Source organism: Gadus chalcogrammus, chromosome 11 (genome assembly GCF_026213295.1).
Source record: "Gadus chalcogrammus isolate NIFS_2021 chromosome 11, NIFS_Gcha_1.0, whole genome shotgun sequence".
NCBI classification, from domain to species: Eukaryota; Metazoa; Chordata; class Actinopteri; order Gadiformes; family Gadidae; genus Gadus; species Gadus chalcogrammus.
In genome coordinates, this window is record NC_079422.1 from 26,186,226 (window position 1) to 26,209,504 (window position 23,279).

The following is a 23,279-nucleotide window of genomic DNA, read 5'->3' on the forward strand; positions in this document are numbered from 1 at the left end:
GGACATTCAAGGATCAACCCGATCTGCTTCCATATCGACTTATTGTGGTGGGTGTTGTGGTAGAGCCCATTAGACATGTCGTATATCTCGATATGTTCCGTTATTAAAACGATTAACCGCTCCACCGGCACTTTCCCGACTGATATTTTCGCCATTGTTTCTTGTTTTGACAGTTTGACAGTTGACAGTTTGACAGCTGACAGTTGAGAGTTTCGTTCGTGACGAAGTGTCAATGTTCCGCTTGTGATTGGTCAGTTGTCCAAAAGACGCCTGACGTCGGCCGCTTTCTTCTTGAAAGTTGAACTTTTTTCAACCGTTTTTTTCGGAGGTATGGCAGAAAAAAACGCTGAGGAGAGGCGTTTAAAAAAGCGGCCGTGACTTTTTCCAGAAACGCTCTGCTCCATAGGGATATAATGTAAAACAAGCGCTGGCAGATTTAAAAAAAAACGCTAGATGTGAAAAAATGTGAAAAAAATGCAAGTGTGTCCTCACCTTGTATTTAGGGGATTGAAAGGAGTTTGAAAGACAAACTCCCTGATTCACCTTTTCCCAGGCTTGTTCTTCATCAAATTCTTTCTGCTTCTTTTTTAAACCTTAACTACCGGTACTTCTATCTTTACCCTAAGTGCTCCATCGGAATTTTAAAATGTTCAACCTGTATTGGAATTGATGGTTACTTATTTTCAGCAGTATGAAGGCTCTCTCTCTATACGCTATTAATGTAAGCACCAATTTAATCTGTGTGTCTCTCTTACCTGCGTGTCTCTTACCTGTTTGTCTGTTCACCTGTGTGTCCCTTACCTGTGTGTCTGTTCACCTGTGTTGAAGAATGTGAAAACGGTCCAAGAGAGAGCTGGAAAACTGGCCGACGTCGACGAGAGGGCTGAGGCATTGAAGGAGTCGGTGAGCGTTACTACATTGTTGGTTCATAAAGTTTTGAGGCATCGTTGCAGAGTGCAGGGTTTGTAGTGTCAGGTGGTGGGCTTGACAGAAGACATAAAGAACCTCTTCATCCGGCAGGGAAACTTGGAAGGGCTCCCAAAGGGTTCCAAGGGACTGGAGGGGATGTTACCACCTTTTCTGTTACCACAGACATTATTTTCAATCTTTTTATCTGAGCTGAGGCCCGCCTAGTGTCAGAAGGGTTCAGAACCAGTGCAGAACCTGGGGCCCCGATGCTCACCACCCCCCCGGTGTGCCCGGGCCTCCAGCTCTCCCCAGGCTACTGGGCGGTCCCAGCGGTACCCGCCCCCCCCCCCCCCCCCTATCCCTGGAGGACCCCTCAGCTGACCCCCCTCCTCTCTCTCTCCTAGACGAGCATAAGGCTGAAGCGGTCCTATGACGAGGGGAACCGCTGCTGCAACCAGAAGAAGCGTAAGCTGGTCGTGGTCATCGTGGTGGCGGGCGCCCTCGTCATCATCCTCATCATCGTCCTGCTGGCCACAGGGGTCATCCCCATGGGCTCCTCCTCCTCCACGCCCCCCCTAATATCCACCACCCCCAAACCAACAATGCCCACCACCGAACAACCATGAACATGCACACCCTCACGTCAGTAGCAGCACCAGAGAGTTATGCTTGCGGGAGGTATGGGGGGGCTAGATCGTTTATAGCAGGTGCTAATAAAAAGTGTTAACGCAACAACAACAAATACAACTGCACACTGTGTTATTGTGCGAATCGACCAATCAAATCACACAACAAGCAGCAACGGTCTTCATCACTTACGCAAATAAAAAATATGATTTCATAATCCAATTTGGTTTCATATAAGTCAGTCCGATGTCTTCATGTATGTCTCTTTTTTAATATTATTGTGGCGATCAGGGCTGTGGTCGCCAAGCGCCACAATGGATCCTGGGAGGGGCGATGTGATGCGTGTTTCATGTGTGTGTGTGTGTGTGCGTGTGTGTGTGTGTGTGTGTGTGTGTGTGTGTGTGTGTGTGTGTGTGTGTGTGTGTGTGTGTGTGTGTGTGTGCGTGCGTGCGTGCGTGCGTGCGTGTTTACATAAAGGCAACTCTCTGGGTCGTGCAGAGTTTGGGCCACGAGAGTTTCAAACTCCTATAACTGTCATTCCCGTGCTGCTCACCACTTTATCATTAAAAACATTTTTCCATATCTTTCTTAACCAAATGACTTTGGGTTTGGGGAGGGGGGGCTTAGAGGTGACTCAGCCTTTTTCAGGGGGTGCTTAAGCCCTCGCTAGCCAAAAAAACCCCATCTTCAAACGGCCTTCAAACTATGAGCAGTATTGAACTGGAGCTGTGCTCTCCTGCAGCTTAGAGATAAATAAACCGTTGATGAGGTGCCACGATGCTGGGAGGGGGACGGGGAAATATGGTTCTTGATATAAGAGCAAAGTTTTGTTCTAGTTGTTGAGACGAGGAGCCTCCACATTGCCCCTGGCGTTCCTGCTTCTGAATCCCCGTCTTAAAGGACATTCTAGTCCATGGTACTGATTCTCCAACACTCGGTTTCTCCTGAGTGGGGCGCAACTACAGACCTGTAGACTTCAGACAGCACTGTATCCAAGAATGCATCTCTTCTCACTCAGACCACTAACCCTAACCCTAACCCTAACCCCCATCAGTAAAGAAACACCGTGATGTAGATGCAACGCTCGGGAGAGTGGCGGGAAAGAAGACTGAAGAGATCAGAACCCAGACCTGGAGTATGTTTAGATGTACTCACAGAAATCTATTACACCTTACAACACTCACTTAGAACCTGGACTGGCAACCATTAAAATCAGACCCTTAAGTAGCCAATGCACTAATAAAACATCCTTACTACTCAAATCAACCTTCAACGGTTAACTGAACTCAACCCACCTGGAAGCTGAAATACATCAACTATCCAAGAATAATGCAGAAACTAATGACTAGGTCGCAGATTCTTCGTCATGGTGAAATTGGGATAAACACCGAATCGTAGTTTAATCTCAATGATAGACCTGTGAAGGAACACACACTTTATTTATTCATCCATCCATTCATTCATTCATTTTTGTTACCAAACGTAGGCACTGTCCCACAGCTCAACAGCTACCAACTCTTAAAATTGTATAAATTGAAAACATTCAGGGTTTTTGGGATCATTCAACTTTTATATAATGTTTAAGATTATTAACATCTAATCCAGTTTTTCATATATTAGTTATTATACTTTTTCTTTGACTGCCCTTAGGCCAGATTGAGTTACTTCTACTTTATCCAGTTTGAATGTAGGGTTATCCAGTTTGAATGAATGCGCTAAATTGTTATGCTTTCATATAGAATGGGAAATTAAATGACAAAGATTTAAATTTCAAATGATAGTTTAACCACCACCAGAATCCCTGATGATTTCCATCTCACAGTATCAGCGATACAGGGGGAGGGGGAGAGGGAGAGTAGAGGGGAAGGCCCAAAGGGGGAGAGGGGGAGGGCCGATGGGGGAGGGGGAGGGCCGAAGGTTGGAGAGACGGGGAGGGCCGAGGGAGGAATTTAGTTTGAGAAAGAACGACCGAACCAGGAAGTCACCTACGAGGAAACGTTATCGTCGCGAGTATCCCGAACTTCAAAGTGGTCCAAAAGGTTGACAACCCCGCGATCCAGTCCCATCAGGATCACTAATCGATCCGTGCAGCCCCCGCCCCAGTGAATAATGGATATTGATCCGGTAGGTGACTCTGGTGCTCAGGGGTCTCGATGTTTTCGGCTCCACTCCAGTGGCCCGGTGTTATTATTTATTTATTTATTGTTAGCATCCAACAGGTGTCTCTCTCATTAACATGTAACGTTGTTATTCAGCTGGATTATGTGATTGTTATGTGTACAGTTATTGGTTCTATTTCCTAACTCTTGATCGCTGCCCAGAAGGCAGAAGGAAATGACCTAATTTTACTACCACGGTGGAGACGGCTATCTGGTTATTATAACCCATTTAAACTGTCAAAACAAGTTATTATAACCCATTTAAACTGTCAGGACAAGTTTACATCATTAGGACTTAAATTAAGCTCCCGATTTTGTATGTGGGGGAGGAGTTTGAAAGACGAACTTCAGAATTCACCTTCTCCGGGCCTATATTTAGATGAGATTGTTGTTCTTACTGGTGGGAACTCGTGCCCAGTTGTACATGGCCCAGTAACGATATTCCCAGAGAGGCTCACCGATAGGGAAATAAAGCCACAGTACCAACTCCAGTATCGGTGTGTTCTGGTTAACCTGAGGGTGGTTTCAGAGCGCCTTCCTGGGTGAACGTCGGATGTCCTCGAGTTTCCCCGTCAGTCCTCAGGCTGATATAGATAGATGGACCGATACGTCGGTAGACAAGTGGGCCCTCACAGCAGACCGGCTGTTGTTTGACTCTCTGTGTGAACATATGAGAGCTATCCCTTCCCAAATCCCCGAGAGGGAGCGCTGGTTTCGTGCGTAGGGAGGCAGAGACACCGGTAGCCTCCACCCTGTTTCCGAGAGACGGTGGTGTTTACGTTATGGGACACACACACACACACACACACACACACACACACACACACACACACACACACACACACACACACACACACACAGTGTCGACTCCTGAGAACACAGGCAGCCTTGCAGATGCACCGCTATAGAAGTGGTAGCTCCATTGAGAGATGGTTGTTGGTTTGAGCCCCACTCACCAGTATGCAGTCTCTCTCTCTATATGCTATGAATGTTAGCACCAATTTGAGCTTCCGTGTGAGGCTTTGTCTTGGCAAGACGCTGTTACACAATGCAAACAGAGTACTGTTCACACACAATAAATGTGTACTGGAGGTGAACACGTTAACACTTAAAGGTCCAGGTGGTGACGTCATTCATCAAAACAGACTAAAGAATACAGAATACTAGTCTTTTACCTGGGTCTCGTACCTGGGCTTTGGTGTTTACCTGTATTATCTGCATACCTGTGTGTCTAGCATCTGTCTGTGTGCCTGTCTTTTATTTAACTGCATCTGTTCACATATGTCTTGCTGTGTGTCTGTTCACCTGTGTGTCTGTTTACCCGTCTCTCTTACCTGTGTGTCTCTGTTCACCTGTGTCTGTTTACCTGTCTCTCTTACCTGTGTGTCTCTCACCTGTGTGTCTCTTACTTGTGTCTCTATTCACCTGTGTGTCTCTGTTTACCTGTGCTTGTTCACCTGTGTGTCCACCTTACCTGTGTCTCTCTCACCTGTGAGTCATACCTGTGTCTCTTACCTGTGTCTCTATAACCTGTGTTTCTCTCACTTGTCTCTCTTACCTTTGTCTCTCTTACCTGTTTGTCTGCTCACCTGTGTTTGTTCACTTGTCTCTCTTACCTGTCTGTCTCTCTTACCTGTGTGTCTCTGTTCACCTGTGTCTGTTTACCTGTCTCTCTTACCTGTGTGTCTCTCACCTGTGTGTCTCTCACTTGTGTCTCTTACTTGTGTCTCTGTTCACCTGTGTGTCTCTGTTTACCTCTGCTTGTTCACCTGTGTGTCCACCTTACCTGTGTCTCTCTCACCTGTGAGTCATACCTGTGTCTCTTACCTGTGTCTCTATAACCTGTGTTTCTCTCACTTGTCTCTCTTACCTTTGTCTCTTACCTGTTTGTCTGCTCACCTGTGTTTGTTCACTTGTCTGTCTCTCTTACCTGTCTGTCTCTCTTACCTATGCGTCCCTCACCTGTGTTTCTCTTACCTGTGTGTCTCTTACCTCTGTGTTTCCCACCCGTCTGTCTCTCTTACCTGTGTGTCTCCTACCCGTCTGTCTCTCTTACCTGTGTGTCTCCCACCCGTCTGTCTCTCTTACCTGTGTCTCCCGCCCGTCTGTCTCCCTTACCTGTGTGTCTCCCACCCGTCTGTCTCTCTTACCTTTGTGTCTCTTACCTCTGTGTCTCCCACCCGTCTGTCTCTCTTACCTCTGTGTCTCTTACCTCTGTGTCTCTCACCCGTCTGTCTCTCTTACCTGTGTGTCTCCCACCCGTCTGTCTCTCTTACCTCTGTGTCTCTTACCTCTGTGTCTCCCACCCGTCTGTCTCTCTTACCTGTGTCTCCCGCCCGTCTGTCCCTCTGACCCGTGTGTCTCTCACCTGTGTAGGAACGGGCAGATGGGGTGGAGCCGGTCGCCCGGACCAAGGTGGAGGACTTGAGGAGCCAGGTGGACGGGGTGAAGGACATCATGACCCAGAACGTGGACCGCATCCTGGCCCGGGGAGAGAGGCTGGACGACCTCATGGACAAGTCTGAGGACCTACAGGCAGGGGTGAGCGTCACCACGTTGGTGGTTAATAAAGTTCTGAGGCATTGTTATTTTTGTATTAACAACGCCTACATCATGATATATATTTCTTAAATGTGTACTATATTATTTCTGATTCTGAAATTGGGATCTGAAGAGTCGTTGTTACGACAACGCTTGGATGATAGTATTTACAGTTACACGGTATCTTCACGTCCCCTGAGAGCCTCCCTGATGACGTGTCTCTCTCTCTCTCTCTCTCTCTCTCTCTCTCTCTCTCCTCCTCTCTCCTCTCATCTCTCTCCTCCTCTCAGTCTCTCTCATCTCTCTCTCCTCTCACTCTCTCTCCTCTCTCTCTCTCTCCTCCTCTCCTCCTCTCATCTCTCTCTCTCTCTCCTCTCTCTCTCTCTCTCTCTCTCCCCTCTCTCCCCTCTCCCCTCTCCCCTCTCCCCTCTCCCCACTCCCCTCCTAGGCCCAGCACTTCAAGCAGACGTCCCAGAAGGTGGCACGCACCTACTGGTGGAAGAACGTCAAGATGATCGTCATCATCGTGGTGGTCGTCCTCGTCATCATCCTCATCATCATCCTGCTGGCCACAGGGGTCATCCCAGTGGGCTCCTCGTCGGCCCCCCTGCCCCCCCTGACCACCACCAAACCCAACACCTAGACATGCACTCGCATATACGGGCCTGCTTGCATTAGTCACACACACACACCTTCACACACTGATTCAAACCTATAATCCTTTTCTCCAGGGGACCCCCAAGGTCGAGGATCTGTCTGTTTTTTTCCGCCCCTCCTTCGTCGCGTCCGCATACTGGAACCACAAGGTTTTTACTAGTCAAGGTGCTTCCATGACCTCAGAGATAGTTTGTTTTGTAAGGTGAAGAAAAGAAACAGCAGGAAGTAGATTCCGGGAATGTTTGGCGACCGTCTTGAAGCGAGTGGCATCAAATTATTTTCACCCGACGATTGAGGAACCAGATCAAGGGCTTCGCTAGCTGGCCACACCAACTGTTATTACTTCCTGTGAAAGAGGAAGTCTGCCGTGCCGTTTTTAACTTGATGTGCAGCCGTGGCCTGTTGCACAACATGCGGTCAGTGTTTGGCTGTGAACCGTTGGAAAGTAGGGATTTTGAATGAGGCCCTCTTAATATTCTTTCTATATTTTCGGGCGTTTGGAATCGGTTACTTCTGTCTGCCTTCACACGTTGAGTGTTCCAAGTATAGTAGCCATTGATTTGTAGACTTTGTAAACATTATAGCTTGAACGATGAGGTGTTAGACGCCTGTTGCTACTGTTGTGTAAAACATGAGCTAAACCCCTTAAATGTTTTGTTGATTTATGAAATGGTGGCCGAGAATGACGGTGTTTTGATTGATTCTAGCAAAACTGCAGGAGGGCAGATTGCTATTGAAGTAATTGAAATTTCTCCTCTTGTATTTGTGACCTTAGTTTTCTTCGCCTCTAAAGAATATGAATCTATTTTGGTAAATGTTAAAAAGGAAACGTCCTTGACATTTTAATAATCTTTTAAGACTTCATGGTAGATAATAATAGTTCCTTTCGATAAGAACTTAAGGTAAAATAATACAAAAAAAAAGGTAATTTCAGGCATGTGGTTTTTTACAACACTGGAAACCACATCTTCTTGAGTCGATACTTAACAGGAACATTCCGGATTTGTATGTTTGCGTTGTAATTTATCTGGTCTTTCGACCAAATACTATTGCTCACACGCCATGTAGGGTTTACCAGACACTTTTGTTAATAGTTCAGTGTGCCCAGCAGGGGGCGCTGTTTGTCTAGTCCTTAGAATACACAGCCGGCCCGTCTGCTGACAGCTCTGCTTGCCAATCAGCGTAGAGAGGTCCCTAGGTTCAGTTACAAATGGTATTGTTATGATAAGAGGTCTTGGGGAGGGTCAACAAAGCTTTTACATCCATCGTTAGACAGTTGGGTTTTTGCTCTTTCTGATTCAAGTCTATAATAATAAAATGTTTTTTACGCTGTTACGTTCCCTTTTTGGGTCATCCTTGTGACCAAAGGATGTAACTTTCTATATTATCTGGTGTTCGAGCGTTCAGATGGTCTACAAAGACAACTAGCAGTCTAGTTTGTACATAATTATTCTCTCCTATTTGTACATTTGTCATAGCCCGTTAAAACTATTATGTCAATAAATATATATAGAGGATATTTAATATGAACGGCCGACATTAATCTTTTGCTAAATGTCCTTTCTTTTCTTTTTTTTAATCTTTTAAATCAACCTGGACCAATGAAGAAGTATGTGAGTTAATGTAGAGAGAACTATTAAAATAATCCTAAAACCATCCGTGATTCAGTTACTTTGAATGACGCACACACCGAACTTGCTTTTTCTCAAACACTTGTTAAATGTAGGCCTACTTAGGTGCCCTGCTAATCTTCCATTTTATTAATGTTACTTGTTTTTAATATTACATATACGTATATTATACTGGTACTAGTACTGGAGTTCTGCTTGGAGCTACATTAACCCATACCTGCATAGGAACCATGCAATCCATAAGTCTGATGACGGCGTTGGATAAGTTACTAACTAAACAGGTAGAGTGTTACCCAGCCTGTGCCCTTGCAGTCGCTTGATAAGTACTGCAGTAAAACAGCTTGTTATATAAATGTGTGTTTGTATCGATGTGTGCCGAAAGGTTCATGTTAATGTACTCAGATGCGTATTCTGACTGGCAGGCATTTCTCGCGCTTTGACGTATGTGCCACCAGATGGAGACAGAGGACATTTCACCTGTCGCTCTGGTCGATGGATAATGACGTGACACACTCACCGTCGTCCAAATGACATTGGTTCGTGTACTATCCCTTCTTTCGTCTAAAACTAATTGTTTTAGACTGATTGTTTTTGTCAGTAAATTGATGGTTTCAATATTTTTGTTTGAAAAGATTATTCTTGATAATTTGTTAATTTGTTTATTAATTTACAACCCTTTAGTTTGGTGAATACATATTACAAACCAAAGCATGCATCTCAAAAACGCCCAATACAGTACAATAACATTTATTATGTAACCTTTGCAACGTGTAACTTTATTTTCCACATCTGAAGACATTTCAACATTCAATCGGTTCCACTGTGTTGACACACCTGCTGTTTTCTTCTTCTCCTTTTGGGGACACTTCAGCTGGGGCCACCAAACAGACTGCAGATGGTGGAGGGGGGCCCCGGGGCCACTCGGTCACGTGGAGAGCGGCTCTCTCTCACGCTGGCGCTGTTGACTCAACATTAGCATTAGCATTAGCCTCTGCAATCATCACTGTTGAGTCAACAGCGTGTGACACAGCACGCAGTATCCACCGCTAAAACACTGACATTGTGTTGGAATCGCATTCCCATTATCTGAGTCCTGGTCGGGACAATGGCAACACACAAACACACATACACATACCAACACACACATACAAACGCACACACACAGACTCACTACCAAACACCCACACACATGAACAGTCAGATAACAGACAGACAGACAGACAGATACTCACCACCCACACACACTACACACACTACACACTACACACACACACAAACATCCCCAAAGTGACTCAGATGTGGAGTCATGGGGGTCTGACGATGTACCGGTCGTACGGAGGGGTCTGGGGTGGGAGGACAGGGGGGTGACTGTGGGGTCTTTGTCCGGCGGGCCTCAGGCGGGCCATTGTTGCTCCTTGGCCCCAGCGCTGACCGTAGGAGCATTCTCTTGTGGGACCTCATTTGCAACTATGATTACTCTCTGACTTCATCCAGCGCATCCGTTTAAAGAGACACCATCTGAGCGTTGCATGTCCCCCCCGGTCGGTGGGTCGGCGGGTCGGCGGGTCGGCGGGTCGGTGGGTCCGAGGGAGACGTGGGGATGAGGTGCCCGGGAACAGCAGGGCAGAGGGAGCCTTCAGACCCCAGACCTCCATAGATGAACCAGAAGGTTTCACTAGGATAAAACGCACCATTCCCACGGGGAAATCCACCCTGGGAAAGATTCTCTACTTTAACGGTTGACATACGACAGTTGATGTCAGTTATAGCGACAGCAGGACCTGGTCTTCATAGTATCAGGACCTGGTCTTCATGGTATCAGGACCTGGTCTTCATGGTATCAGGACCTGGTCTTCATAGTATCAGGACCTGGTCTTAATGGTATCAGGACCTGGTCTTAATGGTATCAGGACCTGGTCTTAATGGTATCAGGACCTGGTCTTCATAGTATCAGGACCTGGTCCTCATGGTATCAGGACCTGGTCTTCATGGTATCAGGACCTGGTCTTCATGGTATCAGGACCTGGTCTTAATGGTATCAGGACCTGGTCTTCATGGTATCAGGACCTGGTCTTCATGGTATCAGGACCTGGTCTTCATGGTATCAGGACCTGGTCTTAATGGTATCAGGACCTGGTCTTTATAGTATCAGGACCTGTATTTCATAGTATCAGGACCTGGTCTTCATGGTATCAGGACCTGGTCTTCATGGTATCAGGACCTGGTCTTCATGGTATCAGGACCTGGTCTTCATGGTATCAGGACCTGGTCTTCATGGTATCAGGACCTGGTCTTCATGGTATCAGGACCTGGTCCTCATGGTATCAGGACCTGTCTTCATGGTATCAGGACCTGGTCTTCATGGTATCAGGACCTGGTCTTCATAGTATCAGGACCTGGTCTTAATGGTATCAGGACCTGGTCTTCATAGTATCAGGACCTGGTCTTAATGGTATCAGGACCTGGTCTTAATGGTATCAGGACCTGGTCTTCATGGTATCAGGACCTGGTCTTCATAGTATCAGGACCTGGTCTTCATGGTATCAGGACCTGGTCTTCATGGTAACAGGACCTGGTCTTCATGGTATCAGGACCTGGTCTTCATGGTATCAGGACCTGGTCTACATGGTATCAGGACCTGGTCTTCATGGTATCAGGACCTGGTCTTCATGGTAACAGGACCTGGTCTTCATGGTATCAGGACCTGGTCTTAATGGTATCAGGACCTGGTCTTAATGGTATCAGGACCTGGTCTTCATAGTATCAGGACCTGGTCTTAATGGTATCAGGACCTGGTCTTAATGGTATCAGGACCTGGTCTTCATAGTATCAGGACCTGGTCTTAATGGTATCAGGACCTGGTCTTAATGGTATCAGGACCTGGTCTTTATAGTATCAGGACCTGTATTTCATAGTATCAGGACCTGGTCTTCATGGTATCAGGACCTGGTCTTCATGGTATCAGGACCTGGTCTTCATGGTATCAGGACCTGGTCCTCATGGTATCAGGACCTGGTCTTCATGGTATCAGGACCTGGTCTTCATGGTATCAGGACCTGGTCTTCATGGTATCAGGACCTGTCTTCATGGTATCAGGACCTGGTCTTAATGGTATCAGGACCTGGTCTTCATGGTATCAGGACCTGGTCTTCATGGTAACAGGACCTGGTCTTCATGGTATCAGGACCTGGTCTTCATGGTATCAGGACCTGGTCTTCATGGTATCAGGACCTGGTCTTCATGGTATCAGGACCTGGTCTTCATGGTATCAGGACCTGGTCTTCATGGTATCAGGACCTGGTCTTCATGGTATCAGGACCTGGTCTTCATGGTATCAGGACCTGGTCTTCATGGTTTGGATCAGGACCTGGACATAGATATTGTGTTATTAAATATTGAATATTGACCAGTAAACTTACCAGGCAGCATAAGGTTTACTAGTATTAGTAGGCAATAGTACTTAGCATAGTACTTATCGTACCTGTAAATAAGCTAAAGCATTACAGAAGCGTCTGTGATTATGTTCATCAAACTATAATGAACTTCTTTCCCAGAGGTCAGGGACGGGCTGGCGGTGATATCCGTGAGACGCTCTGGGGGCTGGCAGAGAACCCTGCTCAGTAAACATGGACGTGTTTGCAGTGGTGCTTCACACTCCAAGGGTCACTCCAACACACTCACACACACAAGCACACACGCACGCACACACAGTCACGCATGCATTGCACACACGAACACACGCATGCAAGCAGATATACTCACGCATGCACACACACACACGCACACACAAACACACGCACTCACGAGCATGGACACACACGCATACACGCACACACATACGGACACACACACATGCACACAGACACACATGAACAGACGTACATACACACATTCACACGGATTGAGTAAGACAATAACTCTCTCTCTCTAGGGAACCAGTTGCCGTTATTATATGGTTTATTATGTAGTACCCTACCCTTGTTACACCCTGCGTTAAGGGACCTTTTTTGTTGAGCCCAATGCGTTAGGACGTGATGTGGAGCAACTGGTTCTTATTAGAGAAGCCATCCGCATTGAAATGATTATGACTCACACAGGGAGAAGCACAATGGAAACGTTTGTTTGCAAACCGCTGGAAAATCATTGCATTTAGAGAGATAACGTTTTTATCGGACTAGGTGTTTTAGCACACACCTACTGCCTGCACCTGAGCTTGGCTCCTGGCTGTCATTAGGTAGGTATCGCGACGTCAGCCGGGCGACGCGGGGGGCCTCCGGGTACGGACTGTGGGCGTGGCCGTTGCACCAGTCGCGTCGCCTGCAGCGCAAGGAAGTGAAAGTAGCAGAGAGACGACCACGACAGAGAAAGGGTCGAGTCGGAACCCCAGGATTCAGCAGCACTTTACCATCGGAGTTCAGACCACAGAACTGATCTTACATCGGATGTAAGATCGCAAAACAAGCTGCAACACTTTCCCATCGGATTTAAGGCGTATCCGTCTCGCTGGGGTTAGAATAGACCGAGGTTGCAAAGTGATCTGGGGTTAGAACAGACCGGGGTTGAACAGTGATCTGGGGTTAGAACAGACCGGGGTTGAACAGTGATCTGGGGTTAGAATAGTCCGGGGTTGAACGATGATCTGGGGTTAGAATAGTTCGGGGTTGAACAGTGATCTTGAGTTAGAATAGTCCTGGTTGAACAGTGATCTGGGGTTAGAATAAACCGGGGTTGAACAGCGATCTGCAACAACAGGTTGTTCAGTGAGTGGAACTCCAAATGCGTGCGGGTATTCCGTGACATGCTGGACAGGAACTGGTCGTGACTTCAACATGGTGAGTAGTAATGTTAATGTTTATGTTTTTAATGTTCATCTTTTTAACGATCATGTTGGGTGAAGGTTCAGAGTAGGAAGAGCCTCTCGAGGTCAGACTGAATCGGACCCGGACGAAGTCCACCAACCTGGGGACTGGGTTAATAATCACGTATTAGCTCCTTATGTGGTCACTAATGCACAATAACAGACTGACCATGGTCGGAATATATACTTTTTAAAATAGTTGCTTACACTTGTCTTTGTTGTACCCATATAGAACAACTCTGAAAAAACAAAGTTGTGGATGTGTCCTGTGTTTCTTTACGCTGAATAAATAAAATAAAAATGTAAATACCCTCAAAATGCCAGCTCCACCTAGCGAGGAGGGAGGGAGGGAATGAGTGAGGGAGAAATGAAGGAAGGACTAGGGAGGGAGGGAGAAATAAACCAAGGAAGGAGGGAGGGAAGGAGGAATGAAGCAAAGAAGGACGGAGGGAGGGAAGGAGGGAGAGAGGGAGGGAGTGAGGGAGGAATGAAGGAAGGAAGGGTGGAGGGAGGAATGAAGGGAGGGGGGAGGGAGGGAGAAGGGAAGGAAAGAAGGAAGCAGGGAGGGAGGGAAGAGGAAGGAGATGGGTAAAGGAGTTCCTGTTTGATAACTAACACCATACCTCACACCCAGGAAGGTTGGTTGAACTGATTCCATTCGAATAGAAGTGTGTCAACCCATCCAACGAGGACATTTGTCTTTGAGAGTCTTTGAGTGAAGTTGACTCAGTTTAATGAATTGTCCCAAGAAACGCGTCTGCATCAGCATACTGAACTGAAGGTGTTATTACAGCCTTACAGCGGTGTGTGCGTGGTTGAAACACTGCTGAATGCTGAAGGACACACAGGACACACACACGCATACACACACACACACACACACACACACACACACACACACACACACACACACACACACACACACACACACACACACACACACACACACACACACACACACACACACACACTATAGACCGCCATTCGTCTCCCTTTAGCTTCCTGAGAGCGGTTAAGACACTATAGCACCGTTGCCATAGAGACCACTTCCTCTCCTGTCACACACACACACACACACACACACACACACACACACACACACACACACACACACACACACACACACACACACACACACACACACACACTCATTCAATTCCTGATTGACCTGATTTCTCCCTCAGTTTTCGCTTTCAGTTTCAATTCTCGCCTTGCCTTCCACACACACCAAAGAATCTAGTTTATAATAAATAAAGATAAAAGATAAAGATAGTCTTTATTGTTATTGTACAGTCACATATACAACGAAATTGGGAGTGCCAACTGAAGGTGCATCACACATACAAAATAAATAAATAAACAAATAAATAAACAAGCAATAAAAAAAACAAAAAAAAGACAGAAATAAGAAAAACATTTGGAACAAGACAAGGACAGGTGATGTCAGAATAAATATAAAGGCCGTAAGCATATTGCACTATATAGAAAGTGAGGAATCTGTGTTTCAAGTTTTGTGAGTGTTAGTGTCCTGATTGCCCAAGGAAAGAAGCTTTGTTCAGTCTGTGGTTCTGCCCTTCAGGCTCCTGTACCTCCTACCAGAGGGCAGTAGGCTGAGTAGGTGATCAGATTAATATTAGAACTACTAACAGACTATTACAATGTGCATAGCTACTCTGCTCTGTCTAGTGGTCCACATGTTTGGGAGCTACTCCAATTAGTAATTACAAGCTTTGCTTGTTCTCACTCTCACTTGTAAGTAACTCCCTCCTCCTCCTCCTCCCCTCCTCCTCCTCCTCCACCACCTCATCCCCTCTTCCTCCCCCTCCCCCTCCTCCTCCTCCTCCACCACCTCATCCCCTCCTCCCCCTCCTCCCCCTCCTCCTCCTCCACCTCCCCCTCCTCCTCCCCCTCCTCCCCATCCTCCTCATCCTCATCCCCTCCTCCTCCCCCCCCTTCCTCCTCCTCCTCCTCCCCTCCCCCTCCTCCCCCTCATCCCTCCTCCTCCTCCTCCTCCTCCTCCTCCACCACCTCATCCCCTCCTCCCCCTCCCTCCTCCCCCTCCTCCCCATCCTCCTCATCCTCATCCCCTCCTCCTCCCCCCCCTTCCTCCTCCTCCTCCTCCCCCTCCTCCCCCTTATCCCCTCCTCCTCCTCCTCCCCCTCCCCCTCCTCATCCCCTCCTCCTCCTCCTCCACACACTCATCCCTCCTCCCCCTCCTCCTCCTCTTCATCCCCCTCCCCTCCCCTCCCCCTCCTCCTCATCCTCATCCCCTCCTCCTCCTCCTCCCCCTCCCCCTCCTCATCCCTCCTCCTCCTCCTCCACCACCTCATCCCCTCCTCCCCCTCCTCCTCCTCTTCCTCCCCCTCCCCTCCCCTCCCCCTCCTCCTCATCCTCATCCCCTCCTCCTCCCCCTCCTCCTCCTCCCCTCCTCCTCTCCTCCTCCCCCATCCTCCCCCTCCACCTCCCCCCTCCTCCTCCTCCTCCTCCTCCCCCTCCCTCCCCTCCACCACCTCCTCCTCCTCCTCCTCCTCCTCCTCCTCCCCTCCACCACCTCCTCCTCCTCCTCCTCCTCCCCCTCCTCCCCCCTCCCCCTCCCCCTCCTCGGGGTAGATGAACGGTAAGAGCCGTCTGCAGTGGGCGGAGGAGGAGGTGTCGGAGGTGAAGGGCATCATGATGGACAACCTGAAGAAGGCCGACGAGAGGGCCGGCAAACTGGAGGACCTGGAGGACCGGGCCGAGGACATGCTGGCCAAGGTGAGAGGTCAAGGGTCGCACAGCAGTGTGTGAACACTAGGGGTGAAACGGATCAGTGTGTCCACGGTTCGGTTCAGATAACCGTTTTGGGCCTCGGTTTCGGATACGGTTCGGATTAGGATCATGTCCGTGATAGTAAATAGGCGGACTTTTTTTTGACGGAGGGTTTGGGGGAGAAACACAAAAATGAATGAGACCCACAGGCTATTTGCAATGTGTTAATTGACTGCAATCAGACAACTTGCAAGGCTTTTTTGTGCAATAAATGTTCCCCTAAATGCATTTGAAAACATGGTGCACTGAGTGTAACATGTAAGGGATAACGGCCGACGAGGCTTAGAACTCTGGCGACGAGCGCAGCATGAAGCCAGAGTTGCCTCTACCTGTCCATTATTTCCATCGAACCGGTCGGCCTCGAAGGCCGTTATCCCGCTTATCACCCGTTTGTATTTATCTCCCGTATATTTAGAATATAATTGTATCAATTACTTTCTTTAAATTTAGGAATCGTGCGCTTGAAAAGCCCAGTTTGTTTTGAACGCTGACAGGCTGAAGGGAGGGGCGGGAAAAGTATCATTGGCTCGGGCAGCACTGGAGAGAATGCATTCCGCTGGGTCCTAAACACCCTTTCGTTTCGGACGTAGGCTACAGTAGGCAAAATACGCTACATAAGGCAATGCCTTCATGAAACCGAAATCCGCGGATCTCCAGAATGCTCCGAACTGTGGTAAACGAACCGAACGGATTCGGATACAATTCGAATCCGCTGCAGGCCTAGTGAACACCCCGGTCTCCCCAGGGGGAGAGGAGTTAGTTTAGGTAAGAGATGGTTAGTTTAGGTATTACGTTAGAGATGGTTAGAAATGGTTAGGGATGGTTAGTTGAGGTATTAGTTGTATTAGTTAGAGGGTGAGACCACGTAGCTGTAGCGGTTTAGTCCCTCAGAGTGAGACACACCGGGCTGATAGGAGGTCGAAGGTCAGGCGGTCAGAGGTCAGGAGGTCCAGGTCACATATATATATATATATATATATATATATATATATATATATATATATATATATATATATATATCTCTGTGTATATCTGGATGTATATCTGGGTACATGGAGGCACGCTGGTCGTGTGGTGGAGGGAAGCAGCCAGAGGTTATCTGGACGTCTTAAAGTACCCCGTGAGGTGGAGCGGGAGAGGAAACACAAATGTACAATTGACATCCTGATTGTGTTTTATGAGGGTATTTTTAGAAAGGTATTTCCTCCTGTGTGTGCTGAGGATGGCTGGGGGCCGCAGAGGTCCAGGACATGCCGGGGGTCCTGCTCTCTGTAGGGGGGGGGGGGGGGGGGGGGGGGGGGGGGGGGTCAGAGGACCGGGACCACCGGTCCCACAATGCCCTCCTCAGCCTGTTACATCACCGCGGGCTGAGAGGCCTGCTGTGAATGAGCCGTGTGAACCAGGGCAACAAAGAGGAAGGGAAACGAGGGCATTGACAGGCTGCCTAAGAGCCTCAGAGCTGGGCCTTAGACAGCCTGAGACCAGCCTCAGAGCTGGGCCTTAGACAGCCTGAGACCAGCCTCAGAGCTGGGCCTTAGACAGCCTGAGACCAGCCTCAGAGCCTCAGAGCTGGGCCTTAGACAGCCTGAGACCAGCCTCAGAGCTGGGCCTTAGACAGCCTGAGACCAGCCTCAGAGCTGGGCCTTAGACAGCCTGAGACCAGCCTCAGAGCTGGGCCTTAGACAGCCTGAGACCAGCCTCAGAGCCTCAGAGCTGGGCCTTAGACAGCCTGAGACCAGCCTCAGAGCTGGGCCTTAGACAGCCTGAGACCAGCCTCAGAGCTGGGCCTTAGACAGCCTGAGACCAGCCTCAGAGCTGGGCCTTAGACAGCCTGAGACCAGCCTCAGAGCCTCAGAGCTGGGCCTTAGACAGCCTGAGACCAGCCTCAGAGCTGGGCCTTAGACAGCCTGAGACCAGCCTCAGAGCTGGGCCTTAGACAGCCTGAGACCAGCCTCAGAGCTGGGCCTTAGACAGCCTGAGACCAGCCTCAGAGCTGCGCCTTAGACAGCCTGAGACCAGCCTCAGAGCCTCAGAGCTGGGCCTTAGACAGCCTGAGACCAGCCTCAGAGCTGGGCCTTAGACAGCCTGAGACCAGCCTCAGAGCTGGGCCTTGGACAGCCTGAGACCAGCCTCAGAGCCTCAGAGCTGGGCCTTAGACAGCCTGAGACCAGCCTCAGAGCCTCAGAGCTGGGCCTTAGACAGCCTGAGACCAGCCTCAGAGCTGGGCCTTAGACAGCCTGAGACCAGCCTCAGAGCCTCAGAGCTGGGCCTTAGACAGCCTGAGACCAGCCTCAGAGCTGGGCCTTAGACAGCCTGAGACCAGCCTCAGAGCCTCAGAGCTGGGCCTTAGACAGCCTGAGACCAGCCTCAGAGCTGGGCCTTAGACAGCCTGAGACCAGCCTCAGAGCTGGGCCTTAGACAGCCTGAGACCAGCCTCAGAGCTGGGCCTTAGACAGCCTGAGACCAGCCTCAGAGCTGGGCCTTAGACAGCCTGAGACCAGCCTCAGAGCCTCAGAGCTGGGCCTTAGACAGCCTGAGACCAGCCTCAGAGCTGGGCCTTAGACAGCCTGAGACCAGCCTCAGAGCTGGGCCTTAGACAGCCTGAGACCAGCCTCAGAGCTGGGCCTTAGACAGCCTGAGACCAGCCTCAGAGCCTCAGAGCTGGGCCTTAGACAGCCTGAGACCAGCCTCAGAGCTGGGCCTTAGACAGCCTGAGACCAGCCTCAGAGCTGGGCCTTAGACAGCCTGAGACCAGCCTCAGAGCTGGGCCTTAGACAGCCTGAGACCAGCCTCAGAGCTGGGCCTTAGACAGCCTGAGACCAGCCTCAGAGCCTCAGAGCTGGGCCTTAGACAGCCTGAGACCAGCCTCAGAGCTGGGCCTTAGACAGCCTGAGACCAGCCTCAGAGCTGGGCCTTAGACAGCCTGAGACCAGCCTCAGAGCTGGGCCTTAGACAGCCTGAGACCAGCCTCAGAGCTGGGCCTTAGACAGCCTGAGACCAGCCTCAGAGCCTCAGAGCTGGGCCTTAGACAGCCTGAGACCAGCCTCAGAGCTGGGCCTTAGACAGCCTGAGACCAGCCTCAGAGCTGGGCCTTAGACAGCCTGAGACCAGCCTCAGAGCTGGGCCTTAGACAGCCTGAGACCAGCCTCAGAGCCTCAGAGCTGGGCCTTAGACAGCCTGAGACCAGCCTCAGAGCTGGGCCTTAGACAGCCTGAGACCAGCCTCAGAGCTGGGCCTTAGACAGCCTGAGACCAGCCTCAGAGCCTCAGAGCTGGGCCTTAGACAGCCTGAGACCAGCCTCAGAGCTGGGCCTTAGACAGCCTGAGACCGGCCTCAGAGCTGGGCCTTAGACAGCCTGAGACCAGCCTCAGAGCCTCAGAGCTGGGCCTTGGACAGCCTGAGACCAGCCTCAGAGCCTCAGAGCTGGGCCTTAGACAGCCTTAGACCAGCCTCAGAGCTGGGCCTCAGACAGCCTTAAACCAGCCTCAGAGCTGGGCCTGGGACAGCCTTAAACCAGCCTCAGAGCTGGGCCTGGGACAGCCTTAAACCTGCCTCAGAGCTGGGCCTCAGACAGCCTTTAATTGGCCTTAGAGCTGGGCCTCAGACAGCCTTTAATTGGCCTCAGAGCTGGGCCTCAGACAGCCTTTAATTGGCCTCAGAGCTGGGCCTCAGACAGCCTTTAATTGGCCTCAGAGCTGGGCCTCAGATAGCCTTTAATTGGCCTCAGAGCTGGGGCTCAGACAGCCTTTAATTGGCCTCAGAGCTGGGGCTCAGACAGCCTTTAATTGGCCTCAGAGCTGGGCCTCAGACAGCCTTTAATTGGCCTCAGAGCTGGGCCTCAGACAGCCTTTAATTGGCCTCAGAGCTGGGCCTCAGACAGCCTTTAATTGGCCTCAGAGCTTGGCGTCTGACAGCCTTTAATTCGCCTCAGAGCTGGGCCTCAGACAGCCTTTAATTGGCCTCAGAGCTGGGGCTCAGACAGCCTTTAATTGGCCTCAGAGCTGGGGCTCAGACAGCCTTTAATTGGCCTCAGAGCTGGGCCTCAGACAGCCTTTAATTGGCCACAGCGCTTCACAGTTGGATTGGTTCTCGATTCCCGCTGGTAGAGTTTCCCTTTGCACTCCTAATCTGTCATTTCAATCTGTGTACTTTAATTAAACTAACTAAATAACTACCCAAACTCCGACCGGCTCCTTAACGACATGCATCGGAATCGACTGTACAGGGAGCGATGGCTAAATGACTCTGTATGAAATATTAAATATATATTGTTCTCCTTGCAGAGTAAAAGTTTCGAGAAGACCACCCAGAAGGTGAAGCAGAAGAAGCGCTGGGAGAACATGAGGACGAAGATGGTGCTGGTGGGGGTGGGGGTGGCTGCCCTGCTCATCGTCATAGGCATCATCATATACTACATCGTCAGGTCCACCAACGGAGGGGAGTAGCTTCGATGCTAACCCGATGCTAACAGGAAAGGGTTCCCTTCCCTGAGGAAGTTCCGGTGAGCGGCAAGGCTGAGACCTCGGACCAAGACGATGTTTTGGTGTTGATGCTGCTCGTTCAGATTCATTCTTTGGTTTGAGGGTTGTAAAAAAAAAAGGCCTTCAAAGCTGTTGTAGGTAAGATTTGAGAATAGGAAGGAGAGAGAGAGAGAGAACCAATCAGGAGACAGGCTCTGATTGGTGAGGAATGAGCAGGCTCTCATAGAGGCAGGTCCAACCAGGGCAGGTCTTCTCACAGAGCATTTGACTCACTAACAGCGGATCGATGGCGAAGGCATTTCCAACTAATTACACTCAAATGACAGTTTTAAGATCTTACCTACAGCGCCTTTGAAGACTCTCCTAATCATTGTATGTACTTTTAAGTGTGTTTGTTTTTTAATATGGTACCATCAGCTGCTTCTGCTTAAAGAGAACTGGTAAAAGACATTATTCCCCAGAGATCTGGAGGAGAGATGCTTCACTGACCACCACGTCACCGAGTAAAAACCTGTGTTCTAGGGGAACATGTACAACAAATTGTAACACCTGTCTTGTAAAATAGTAATCTCCATACAATCCAATCCTAGTAGACATTGTTGCTCAATTACATGACATTTTTTGGTTTAGGCTTAACTATACTCAAATTTCCGTCTTTATTTTGGATATCCTTCACTCGAATGTTTCAACATAGAAAGTGAAACAAATAAGGGAGAAGTATGAAGTATTGGGGTTTTTTATTGAGGTGAATGAGGAAGGAAGTAAAGGAATAGACCAGTTTCACTTGGTTTTGTTTTTGTTGAAATTAAACCAGGCTCTTCACCCAGTCAGGTATTGTGGATGGAGAATAAGCTAACTCCTTAATAACTGATGGAGAATCAGTTACAACAAATAACCCTTCCTCTTTCCTTTCTTTTAGCACTATAGTACTGATCTCAACTTGCCGTGATGTCATTTGCATTACTTTCAGAATGTAGCGTGTCTTTGACGTTAAGTCCTTAAAGAAAAAGAGAGCTCTGATGATGATAGAGTTGATGTGAGAGTTGGGGGCTCTGTTGAGGTGAGAGTTGTGAGAGCTCTGTTGATTTGAGAGTTGTGAGAGCTCTGTTGATGTGAGAGTTGTGAGAGCTCTGTTGATTTGAGAGTTGTGAGAGCTCTGTTGATTTGAGAGTTGTGAGAGCTCTGTTGATTTGAGAGTTGTGAGAGCTCTGTTGATTTGAGAGTTGTGAGAGCTCTGTTGATTTGAGAGTTGTGAGAGCTCTGTTGATTTGAGAGTTGTGAGAGCTCTGTTGATTTGAGAGTTGTGAGAGCTCTGTTGATTTGAGTTTTGTGTACAAACTTTGCTGCAGAGCAAACAGCCAACTGAGCTCCAAACACAGAGACACTTTTGTGTTTAATTTTAGTCTGGCTTCTATTCTCAGCGGTGTTTTGATTTTTCTTGTTTTTGATCTCTGAATGTATAAATATCTCATAGCCCACAGTTGAATAAATAAATATATATAGATAGAAAAAATGTATGTTACATTTTTCTGTATCTGTCGGCTTTGTCAAAATGTGTACTTCCCCCAAACTTTCTATGAACCCTGTAAGGAGAAGTCCATTTCTTTCTCATCCTTTTCTTTCGGTTTATTCTTCTCATCTGTTATTGTATAATTATATTAGTATTATATTATTAGTATTATCATCATACAGCAATAGGCTACATTTAGATATTAGTAATCCAGTAGGAGACACTACAATCCATACCAAACCCAACGACCCCATTCAGGGTCTTGATTGTTTAAATCTTCTCATCTGTTATTGTATAATATTATTATATATTAGTATTATATTATTAGTATTATCATCATAAAGCAATAGGCTACATTTAGATATTAGTAATCCAGTATGAGGTACAATCCATTCCAAACCCAACGACCCCATTCAGGGTCGGTCCCTGGTGCTGCTGTCTGTATTCAGGCGTTGTCTCTCCGTGCTGGACTTGGAGAACAGGCGGAGTGTAACCCAATTACCGATGGCTAAAGATCTCATCCTTACATCATCGAACGACAAGGAGTTTCCCAACAAACAGCCTTTTCAAAATTCACCACCTACTGCTATAGCAGCATACACGTCACTCTCTACGTTTTTTATCATACATTAAATCAGAATCAGAATTATTATTCTTACGTCTTATTGTGGAAGTAGGCCTACACAAGAGTACAATTCCGAGGCTTCGTTCCTCAACAGACGCATAGCAGCAACAATACAAGATCAACTAAATAAGATAGTAAAAATAAAAATATGTTCAAATAAGTAGCATGAGTGGTAGTGGTACCAGCAACGGTTAATTATAGTGCAGGCTATCTATTTAAATATATGTATAGATTCAAATAAAGCATTAGTTAGCGTACTGTACTACACTAAGTAATGCTTTAGTTAGGGATCTATATAGCGCCGCCTGCTGGAGAGAGAGTGCAATGCACCACTGTGCACCCTGAATATCTACTGAATTATTCAGTGTCGTTCACAGTGCTGCTAGGAAGAAGCTGTTTACACAATAAACATGTATGTGTTCCTTCCTTCAAATGACTTACGTAGACATCACAGTATTTACAATAAGGGTTAT

At 48.2% G+C, this 23,279-nt stretch overlaps 2 protein-coding genes across 2 annotated transcripts; both read left to right on the forward strand.

Annotated features, from left to right (window-relative positions):
* The first annotated feature begins 3,440 nt into the window (after positions 1 to 3,440).
* Positions 3,441 to 8,690, forward strand: LOC130391549 (vesicle-associated membrane protein 8-like). Its single transcript, XM_056601755.1, has 3 exons — positions 3,441 to 3,660; positions 6,072 to 6,236; positions 6,685 to 8,690. The coding sequence occupies exons 1-3, from the start codon at positions 3,646 to 3,648 to the stop codon at positions 6,877 to 6,879; spliced, it is 375 nt and encodes a 124-aa protein (XP_056457730.1). The 5' UTR covers positions 3,441 to 3,645; the 3' UTR covers positions 6,880 to 8,690.
* A 4,042-nt stretch (positions 8,691 to 12,732) lies between these two features.
* vamp5 (vesicle-associated membrane protein 5) lies at positions 12,733 to 22,430 on the forward strand. Its single transcript, XM_056601762.1, has 3 exons — positions 12,733 to 13,356; positions 15,993 to 16,136; positions 20,474 to 22,430. The coding sequence occupies exons 1-3, from the start codon at positions 13,354 to 13,356 to the stop codon at positions 20,633 to 20,635; spliced, it is 309 nt and encodes a 102-aa protein (XP_056457737.1). The 5' UTR covers positions 12,733 to 13,353; the 3' UTR covers positions 20,636 to 22,430.
* Positions 22,431 to 23,279: the final 849 nt, after the last annotated feature.